The 11,611-nt window shown below is 37.4% G+C and overlaps 1 protein-coding gene across 1 annotated transcript; it reads left to right on the forward strand.

The window, feature by feature from the left end:
- Positions 1-8,183: 8,183 nt before the first annotated feature.
- Positions 8,184-9,260, forward strand: LOC125660274 (zinc finger MYM-type protein 1-like). Its single transcript, XM_048892099.2, has one exon. It carries the CDS (start codon positions 8,184-8,186, stop codon positions 9,258-9,260), a length of 1,077 nt encoding a protein of 358 aa, XP_048748056.2.
- The last annotated feature ends 2,351 nt before the right edge of the window (positions 9,261-11,611 follow it).

An 11,611-nucleotide genomic window follows, 5' to 3' on the forward strand; every position in this document is an offset into this window, starting at 1 on the left:
AGATATAATAAGTAAACGTGGTCTTTCAGGAATTTCCTTCCGCCATCTTGGGATGATAGTAACGATCGTTACTATCATCCGTTTAATACCAGTGAATAGATTGACCTGTTTTGAATTTGACTGAATTCAACATATGTAACTAAACACATGTATGAAAAAAAATAAGAAATCACAATGCCACTTAATTGGACAGGTCAATAAAACAAAGTACAGAACTTGGCCCTTAAATCAATGGTGCAAATTTACAATTGACTTCATGATTGCAGGCTGTCGAGCGGCCCTAAAATTCCTAATTTTTTTCAGTTTTGCAAAATTCCTTAAAAAAAAATGTAAAATTTAAGGGGAAATCCTTAAAAAGCCCTTATTTTTCATGTCAATTCCTACTTTTTTATCAGTCTTGAAAAATCAAAATGCATTCATACAAAATGTGTGTTATTAACGTAGATTGCAGTTCTTATTCAGATAATGCTGATGCAGTGAAAGGCAGTTGACCTGTGGATCCATGTGTCAAGCTTGTTTATTGGTTGTGACTTTGTGATAAAGAGTTGAGATTTATGTAACATCTTATTTGTGTGTCATGTGAGTTTCTTTATTGTCAAATTTGACAAGATAAGTCCTTTTAAATAATTAAAACTTCCGCAATTTGGTTAAAAATTCCTAATTTTAGCCCTAATTTTTTTTAATTTTACCCCTAAAATTTGCCCTTATTTTTTGTCCAAGGGTGCTGGACAGCCTGTGATTGGGGAATAAGAGAATTCAAAGATGAAAGAACACCTAAAATCCTTCTATCTAAAATCACTTCACCTTGCTGGCCTTAAAACCGACCAATACATTTTGCACAAAAGTCAGTGTTTTAACCCATTTCTTTGGGTACGCCAGGTTAAAAGCATAAATCACTGCAATCAAAACTGTGTAGCACTGGAAGAAGTTTTCACAGCCAGTTACATCGAGTCCCTCAATATGGACCGAAAAATTGTCCTCTCCCATAGACAAAAGTTTGTCTTTGACGAGAATGTAAAGTGGACAGTCTGCATCCTCCTCAAATCTGATGACATCTTCTGGCTTCTCCCTGAATAACAAAGACATCCCTGCAAGGGCTAAGCAATCTCCAGCATCTAAATTAATAAACATTTACAAAATAAAATGAATAGGACTCTATGATTTTACAACATAAAGGCAAGAGAATACTTAAGGTATTTTATGTATAATGAACAGTTTTCAATAATTTTAAGTTTTAATGAACATAAATATGGTTAAAGTAGATGAAATTCACGGGAAATGACCTATAGGCACTTAAAGATTTTTAAATAGTTATCTGCTCTTTATAAAAATGGATTTTTGAAATATTTGTTGAGTAAATGATTAAATTTATTTCATATTTTTATAAAGAGAAAGTGTATGCAACTTTTTACAGAGAGATTTGTGTGAATACATGCTTTAATAAACCATATTCTGCCCATAGACTTCAATTTAAAATTCTAAGTGATATAAAACAAGTAGTTGTCTAATTTCTGAAAATTCCTGTGCTAGATTATCTTTATTAGATGAACCCTTCAAAATGATATCATGTTTTTAAAATTTGCACCATCCATTTACTACATGTAGATAAGAAATATGGTCATTATACATTTATATGTTATGTACAGTAGCTTACAATTTCTTTGATCCGTTCTGAAGTGAGAAGCTGTATTTTCAACATCTCGTAAGAAACCCCCCTTTTTCTTAGGTTTTAGAAGAGATAGTATGGGTTCTTGGTATTTCTTGAGACCTTGCGTCAAAGCAATCTCTAGACCAGGTGCAGGCAAATTCGGTTTGAGTCTGTCAAATTCCTTCAATATCTAAATACAAATACATATAAATTAAATTCATTATTCAATTTGAGGAGAAACATTGTTACAATGCACATACACTGTATAATATTCTAATCACAATTATACATTTCAACATATACTACATTACAAATGTTTTCATCGCCCGTGTGGCGCAGAGGTTTGAGCGGCAGCGAAAGGATCTAATGATCCTTACGTCGCGGGTTCGAATTCCGCCGTGGGGACCGGTCCTTCAGATGAGACCATATAAACTGAGGTCCTGTGTCACAGCAGGTGTGGCACGTAAAAGAACCCTCACTGCTACAAGCCGTAAGTGCTAAACATAGGTCAAAATTTGCATCCCTGTCACCAGTAATGGTGACAGCCACCAGATAGCTTCAAATTCGCTCAGGCGGTTTAAACAATCAAACTAAACAAATGTATTCATATACAGAAATAGAAATATCAAGAAACTTAAAGTTGGCCCTGCATGGGGCATTACCTCTATACACAGGAGATCATGAAATTTACAGTTTTTGTTAATAGGTTACCTGTTCATTCTAAAAGTGTTTAGTTTCAATTAGGTTGCATTTTAGTCTTAAAGAAGATTAGGGCTACAACGGGTACCCGAAATAACCAAGAAACGTGGGTGGTGTACTGCAGGTCAGGTTCAGTTCCATTATATTTATTCTGGATTTCAATTTGGGTCTGACTCTTTATGGCATGAAAATAACGAAATTTAATCCAAAACGAAATTAAATACGTCTACAGTAATTTGAAAATAATTGGAATGGCAGTAATCAAGAAGAAGTTGGAAATGTTCAATTATTCATGGACGACGTATGACAGACGCTGACAACCAGGGGTTGACTAACATATCCATCAATTAATTCCAGTGAAATGGTAAAACAAAGTTAAGTTACCCGTGCTTAGGTGACTGGGAGTCCTCCACAGGAGAGCAAATGAGGGTATTCACATATCACTCCATCTACAATGTCCTCGTACATGTCTCAAGTTGGATACCTAGAAATTTAAACATAATTTGGCTTTTGAAATAATTGACCAAAACATATACCACCCTTAATGACTGTATTAAAATAAATCATATAAAGACTTACAAGGGTTACATAAGTTTACATAATACTTGTTTGAAAAATGTCAATGACATCTATATCGGATGTGAAGAGTCTTTTTCTTCAGTTTTCGGCTATTATTTGTACAAATTTGCTTTTTGCCCCCAAAATCTAATGGGTCTCAATGTTAACAATCTGATTTATAGTTAAAGGGTTACAGACGTTCAGAAAATAATTGTTTTCAAATGTCCATGTCATCTAAATAGGAACTGAAGGATTTTTCTATTTTTGTTGATTTTTAAAGAGAAAATCATGTTTTAGCCCCAAAACTCGTAAATGCCCTCAAATATTGATGTCAAACAACTTTATATATAAACAAGCTAGGGTTATATTCGTTCAAGAAATACTTGTTTCAAATGTCAATGACATCTATATCGGATCTGGAAAGTTTTCCCAGTTTTTGGCTATCATTTTTACCATGTTTTTTGTCCCAAAACTCGTAAACGCCCCCACGTAGAAATGTCAAACAACCTGATTTATAATATAGGGACTATTTACTTCCAATAAATACCCCCTTACCTTTACTAGCCCATGGTCTAATATAAAACACAATCAATCATGACTACATTACCTCTGTTTTATTTATCTCATCTAGGGTATGTGAGTATGATTGGGCGAAATACTTTGAAAAACAAATTTATCATGGATAACGATTCAACAACAATCGCCAAAGCCAAAAAAATCATTTGAACATAACATACATAAATTTGACCTGTAAACCGCATATGATGCATCTGTTGGGACCCAATACCATTCAACATCGTAGTAAATGCTTTGCCTACGCAGTCAAATCTAATAATGACACATTAAAAGTGAAATTTAGAATCCACTCCTCACCATGTGTTTGGAAATCACAATGTGAGAGGCAATGGTGCAAATATCTTCAAGATCCTGACAACTACAGGCCTGTAAACTTACCACATGGAAAGTATCTATCTGGGATGGACCCACAGGAAGAACGTACAACACTATTTAGTAATTTGGCAAAGAATGCGAGGTGTTTATCCAATATGGGAAGTACACAGTGTAATGAGAACTTTATAGAACTGTCGCTTCCAAAAACCCTAAGAATATGTTCTATAGAGTCAGAGAGTACAGCATTTGGAGTGGCTGCTGCTGTTTGGTCATAAGATTTTTGGACACAAGACAAGACACCGATCCAAACAATTTCGTGACCTTATATTTTGACCAATGAAATGCACGGAAAAAATAAGCTCCGCCAACCAAGCCTCGGATAAACATCGGGCACCCACCATCGTTTTGTATAGTAAACACCGGTCATGCGTTAATAATACAGGAAGTACATATATTTCTATTTGAGGAATGATTGAAATAATTCCAGTGATATATCTCATATGTCTTAATATAAGGAATGTATGATAAAGGGTTTGGCAAACACGGACCTCAGAACATACGAAAGGTGATATTGGGTGCCCAGGAGGATTAAGCATCCCCTGTCGACCGGTCAAACCTCTTCACATGCCTCAAAATCAGCTACATTGTAAATACCCACAAAATAACGTGGCTTCGTTTCTATGGACTATGGTAAGATGTTTTATTGTGTATTGATGTACCCAGACATTTACCATTCAGGCACATAGCATCGTTTTTCAAGAGGAGGGAGGGGTGAATTCCGGCTGCGACAGACCTAAGTTGTTATAACAGGTAGTGACAGTTCCATCGCCAAACGCTCGGCATCAAGTGTGAATGTCACGGGTCTTCGGAGATGACCGTAAAAACGGATGTCCTGTGTCACAGCAGGTGTGGCACGCTTAAGAACCCTCACTGCTCAATGGCCGTAAGCGCCGAGCGAAGGCCTCAATTTGAAGCCCTTCACCAGCCTTAGCTACGTCTCCATATTAGTGAAAAATTATCGGGAGAGTCGTTAAACAAGATACCATCAACAATCATTCAGGGATCTTTATCGTGCCATACCTGCTGCAACATGGGACCTCGGTTTTTGCGGCCTCATTCGGAGGTTCGCCCCATTTAGTCGCCCCTGAGGACCTATTCTAACCCGGATCCCCTCGAAGAGTTTGAAGAAGTTTTTACTGTGGTATATAAGCGTACCTTGAGAAATTTCCATTAGACGTTTGTAGTCAATGTTTTCTCCGACGAGACAGCGGCCAACACGCGGCATTGAATAGATTCACATGTAATTAAAGACGTCAAGCATTAGATCTGAGGAAGGCTATATTAATATAAGAAAGACATGCTTTGTTGACAGTCCCACCATATATTGCACTATGGTTATCTATTGTTAATTAGCCTACAATGTTTTACAATAGGGCAGCTTAACCACCAGGGATCAGGGGCCCGTTTTACAAAACAACTTACGACAAAGTCGCAAGTCTTAAATTGTATTACACTGTTATTACTTTAAGTGAATAAAGTAAAACTTTTCTGAGGCTTAATTTTCAACATTTTAAAGAAATATGTTGCATTTGGAGTGAATAACCTTACAATAAACCGGAAAATTCCAGTATGTAAAGTTTGTCGTAAGTTGTTTTGTAAAACGGGCTCCAGGCGCGTAGCTACGTTTACGTCAAAACGCCCGGGCGTACACATCCCCAAAAAAAACCCCTATTAAATGCTACAAACATAGGTGAAAAATAAGCGGTACATTAGTCTCCCTATTGGTACTGATATCTTGGATATCTTGTTAGTGTTACACCTTTCCGGGTCTAAACCGTTGTCGTTACGGCATATTTTTCTCTATTATTGTTCCGGCAAGTTGTGAAACCGATCAAATTACAAAATGAAGAAGATTGATGAATATTTTAAACGGCGTGTTATTAAAACCACCACAGGAAGCTGAGCCATGTTCCAGCTCTTTTTCTGAAAGTCCTACAGCAAGCACTTCTAGTCTAAGTTCGACAAAACCGTCATGTGATCCTCCATATCCCGATATTGGAACAATGAAAGAAGCCGACTTGTCAAACCATGAAACTAAAATAAACCTGTTACAAAAGACATGGGATTCCAATCAATAAACAAACTATTCATTTGCTGCAAGGTAATTAAATAGTTTTCTTAATTACTCTAAAAAATGCTTACGATATGAAATAAAAACATATTCCATTGATTGACTATGAATGACCATGAATGCAAGTTAATTTCATGAAACAAAACATACACATTTCATTATGTCCCTAATTGTAAATATATGTTTGACTTTCACCCATCAATAAGTTAATTCATCCATGCTGTATGAATCTTGGTCTAAGAGTTGAATGTCCGTTCGTTTGTCGACGGTCCGTCCCCGAAAGGTTTTTTTTTTTTTTTTTTTTTTACTTTCAGATGATATATTACTAGGAATTGATTATTGATTTTTTTTATTTGTTTATAAAGTCATTTACATTTCCCAATATGTGGAAGGGGTATTACAGAGGGGTGGATAGAGGGTATTCCATCCCGCTACCCTTCACCTTGACAACCGCTTCACGCCCTCATGACCACTCTCTTCCCCGGCTACCCTTTCATTTATTCTTTCAGTTATTGTTCCAAACCATAATCCCTGCTCCCCGTATTTTGCTTCCAGTTAACCACTGTTCCCTATACCTTCCATCAACGTCCCGACTCTTCAAACCCCCGATTCCCGACCTAACCCCGTCCTCGGGGATCCTGTTCCGGGGGCACCCTCCCATTACAGAGGTTTATGTCACATTTTTCTCTTTACTCGGATCCCTCAGATAAATTGGAAAAATCTCTCACTGTGTGTGTATGACTTTATCACACGATATAACCTCCATAGTTGAAGTAAATATAGCTCAAACTTGACTCAATTTAACTCAGTATGAACCTCCATCGAGTCTTGTTATTTCTAAGAATATTAATTCTAAGACTGCTATTTCACCTCAAATAAGCGCAATTATATTACATCACATGTTACTTTTGTATGCCCTGATCTGACACGATAGTGAGAGGGGCATATAGATTGACCATGGTCCGTCCGTTCTGATCTTGGTTAAAGGTTTGCGTTTAGGTCCATATCTCAGAAACTAGACATGGTATATATAGCGTTGATACTTCACATGTGGATTGGTCTTGGTATTCAATATAGAATAAGATTGTGGTATCTCATAGCTCATATTTTATTTCATGCTTAATTACCACCGGGTCAAGATCTATGACTACCTAAAATTCCTATTTCGCAGGATTTATATAATAGTTAACATGATTGAATTCACTATGGATAAGGTCACCTTGACTTATATTTTATGCTTGCGTTTAATTTAATGGTGAAAGTCCACTTTAAGGTCGACAAAATTGTATGACTTTGATACTTGTTAGGAAATGTAATATTTATAAAGCTAGTCTATATTGAATTTGTAATAAAATATAGCAATTACAATTATATTTAGATATTATGTAAACCACAGGCTGGCAACATCCGGGGGTCGGGCGTTCCTCGTAGTTTCCTGCTAGATGACTCTTCGGTGGCCTTTGATAGTTTTAATGGTTGATTTGTTGTCTCTAAAGTCTTTGAATACTAGTATTTCCCATTTCCGTTTCTGTCCTATTGTATAAAACCGTGTCTCATATACACAATTTTATACCCCACTCAACTAGCATGGGGTATATTTTAATACACCTGTCAGTTCCGTCCATTCGAAATTTTCGTCACAATTTTCTCAGCTCCCACTGAACGGATTGATTTCAAATTTTGGTATGCAGCTTCCTGTGTATGGCCGAGGCCATCCTTAAAAATTTTTTGGTTTGATGTTTATCTTCTAAAAAAAAATTGCATGTAGATAGGAAGATAGGTGAATGGTTTTTTTTTTTCCTGAAAAAAAGTTTAAAAAGTGCCTTCTTGTCTTGGAAAAGAGGAAAACAACCTTTTAGTAGGTAAGGTTTTAAATGAGTCGGTCGATAATCAGGAAACGAGCAATTTTCTATGGTCGGCCTTATATGTTTTGTCGCTCTCTGATATCAACTTCCTGTTTTACGGAACTTTTGAATTTTCATACACCACCACACGTAGTGTCGAGGTACTAGTACTGTGATGGCCTCCGAAAAAAAACAGTTAAGTGTCCGTCTGTCTGTCTGTTAGTACATTTCCCCCCCCCCCCCCCCCCAGGTTGAAGATGATAACTTTAGAACGGATCAACAAATATATTTCTGAAACTTTGCACAGTTGTTTAGTACTATATAATACAAGTTAAGTTCAATTTTCAGCTTTAAAACAGAAACATCTTTCTTGTAGATTAATTGGTGGCAAGATGAGGCGTCTAAATGCATCATGGTTGAAAGAAAACCATGGATGCGATATTCTAGGGCTAAAGATGCAATATACTGTGCTTGTTGTACAATTTTTGGAAAACGAGAATCCAAAGCAAAAACATTTCGCTTATCCTCTCCCGTGACGGACTGGTCAAACTTGTCACACTTTGTAAAGAGACACCTACAGGATGATTCCCCTCACCATGACTTTGTTGGACAAGGACAAGCTTTTCTTGATGTAGCGAATTTAAAATCAAAGTCTATAGCTTCTTCGCTTTCGTCCTTTCATGATGAAACTGTAGCAAAAAACCGTCATATTCTTTCAAAGATAATCGATGTTATAGTTCTTTGTGGGAATCAGAATTTGCCACTTCGCGGCCACGCTGAAGAGAAGAGTAATTTTAAGGCATCGTTGAAAACCATTGCTAAATCTGATAAAGTCTTGGCCAAGCATTTGGAAACTGCAACTTTAGTGAAATACACGTCCCCCGAGATTCAGAATGAGCTAATTGAAATATGTGCTGAGCAACTTTTTAACCACCTCAAGGATCTGTGTTATAAATTTCCTTTCCTGGCGATCATAGCAGATGAAACCACCGATAAGGCAACACAAACACAGCTCTCAGTTTGTACGAGGCATTTAGAAACTGTAGATACAGATTTAAATGCAAACGAAATCTTTCTTGGATTTTTGCAAGCTAAAAGTACAAAGGGAGAGGCCATTGCTGATTTACTCGTCGATTTTATGAATGAAAATGATTTAGGTCTTGAAAAGCTGAGAGCCCAGGGTTATGATGGGGCTAGTCACATGTCGGGTAGAATAAATGGAGTACAAGCACTCGTCAGAAACCATGCACCCGATGCCGTACATGTACATTGTAAGGCGCATTGTTTGAACCTGGCGATCGTACATAGCTGTAAAGAGCCTATAGTCAGGACCATGATGGCAACAGTCCAAGAAATAGCATTTGCTTTCGATTACTCAGCAAAACGATTAAAATCGTTCTTGGATGAACTCGACCGAAATGAAGCTGCAAAAGAAGCTATGGAGAAAAAAAACAAAACTGAGAAAACTTTGCGAAACGAGATGGTTTAGTCGATCCGATGCGCTGACAGTCTTTAAGCTGGCTTTTGATGTAGTAGTCGATACCTACCGGGATGTTCAAAGCTGCGATCCTTCGATTTGACTTTATTATTGGGTTGATCGTTTGTCAACACATTCTCCACGATGTTGTGCCTTTATCAGGCTTTCTACAAGATTCCAGTTGTGATATGTTATCTGCAATAGATGAATGTCGAGTAGTAATATCTAAACTAGAACGAAAGAGAGGATGACGCGGTCTGGGAATCTCTCTTTAAAGAGGCAACAGAAATTGATGATAAACACGACATTGAGACATCGTTTCCACGATGGGCTGGTCGCCAGCAGCACCGTGCGAATGTTCCTGCAGACAATCCATCTGATTATTGGCGAAGGGCTCTTTATTATGTATTTCTGAACCATCTTTTGGGCGAGCTCAGACAGAAACTTATTGTTTCAGAGCCCAGATTTCTTGCTAACTTCTTGCTGCCTGTCAAAGTTACAAGACATCAAGTAGAAGAAGACAAACTTGCTGAAATTTTCAATGCCTACAAAACGGATATTCCTGAAGATTTTGATTTCTTCAAAACGGAAGTTGATCGTTGGATCTTGCGCTGGAGCTTGGCGAAGCAAAAACCTTCCACTTTATGTGATACTTTAAGTATGACCGCTAAGGAGTTGTACCCATGTACATGTATGTGGAATGTGCTCCTCACGATGCCTGTAGCAACAGCTGAAAGATCATTCAGTGTGTTACGTCGGGTGAAAACATATTTGCGATTCTCAGCATTAGGGTTGATGCACACTCACCGGGAAGTTCCTATAAATGTAGAGAAAGTAATTGACAGTTTTACATCACGCAAAAGCAGGAAGATGGCCCTTATTTACTAGACTGACTAGAACTGTAAACTCTTCTGAAACCACTAAAGAGGTTGATTGATATCTGCATGATGCGTTTTATTTCATTTCCATGTTTTGATACCAAAAGTTGATACTTGTAGTTCATTGATCTATGATACACAAATTTAAACATTTCGCTGTTTAATGAATTACAACTTATCTTGCTAAGCAAATCACTGATAATGAAAGGATACCGGAAAATGGCACAATACAACATAGAAAAAAATAAGACAATAATCCCTCTGGCAAACATACAAAAATAATTAAAATTGTAAAATTTCAATTACCTATGATTATTTTTTCAAGATCTTAACTGCGATGAGTCCTTGCTTTTTGGGGGGTATTTTTTCAATTACAAACATTGTCTACGTTTCCTAAATCCCAGGAGCTTCTGGGGGCCTTCGCCCCCCGGACCTAGACCCGCTGGGGGCCTTAAGCGGCCCCCAGACCCCTCGCCGTACAATAGGCGTACACATTAATTAACTCAGGCTACACCACTGGGGATGCTTGGTTGATGTATCTTGTTTTAAAACGTCTCGAGACAGATAATTTATCACTCATAGAGACGTCACCAAGACTGGTGAAGGGCTTCAAATTTAGGGCTTTGCTCGGCGCTTACGACCATTGAGCAGTGAGGTTTCTTTAGCGTGCCACACCTACTGTGACACGGGGCATCCGTTTTTAAGGTCATCTCCGAGGACCTGTGACATTCTCACATGGTGTCGAGCGCCTGGCGATGGAACTGTCACGACTATCTCGCCCTTCTATTTGGGGATTTGTCAGAAAACTGATGTGAGAGTTATGCGCTATAATCCTCAGTTATGTTATTGCTCAGCAGAAATAAGCATTGATTATTTTGCGAGCTGTCTTCCTTTATAAAGGTTAGGTAGTGTGTGGTGCTTCGTCAATACGAGACTTGACAGGGATTGCTTTACACGTGTCGGAGACTGTTCATCTCGCAAAATGACCAATGGAAATTAAAATAACCACAGGTAATATCACATATTATATTTATATGCTCTCTCTAAAATAATTAAATTTTTCATTCGAGCAATTAACTTCTTTTCATTAAAATGTGCATAGTACATTTAAGCAATTAAGGTTTTACATTGCTCATGCAATATGTCTCGCTTGCATGTTGTTTTAATATCAATTATAGAATTTTTCACTCGTGTAGAGACGTCACTGGTTTCGTGCAATGTGCTATAAATTTTGGCCTATGCGGAACGGTTGAAGTAATGACGATTATTTATCGTGCCGGTTCTTACCGTGACACGGGACCTCTTTTTTAAGGTCCAAATCCGAAACATTATTTTTAATATAGTTGAACTTTTCATTCTTTAATTTGGGTGTGTGATCAATATCAGATTAGAAAGATAATTAATCGTTTGATAGAAAATTTTCACGATTCTTTGACCCTTCAGACTAAGTTGTTGATACCTTCATTCAATTTTTCTGACATTTAT

Source organism: Ostrea edulis, chromosome 9 (assembly GCF_947568905.1).
Source record: "Ostrea edulis chromosome 9, xbOstEdul1.1, whole genome shotgun sequence".
NCBI lineage: Eukaryota > Metazoa > Mollusca > Bivalvia > Ostreida > Ostreidae > Ostrea > Ostrea edulis.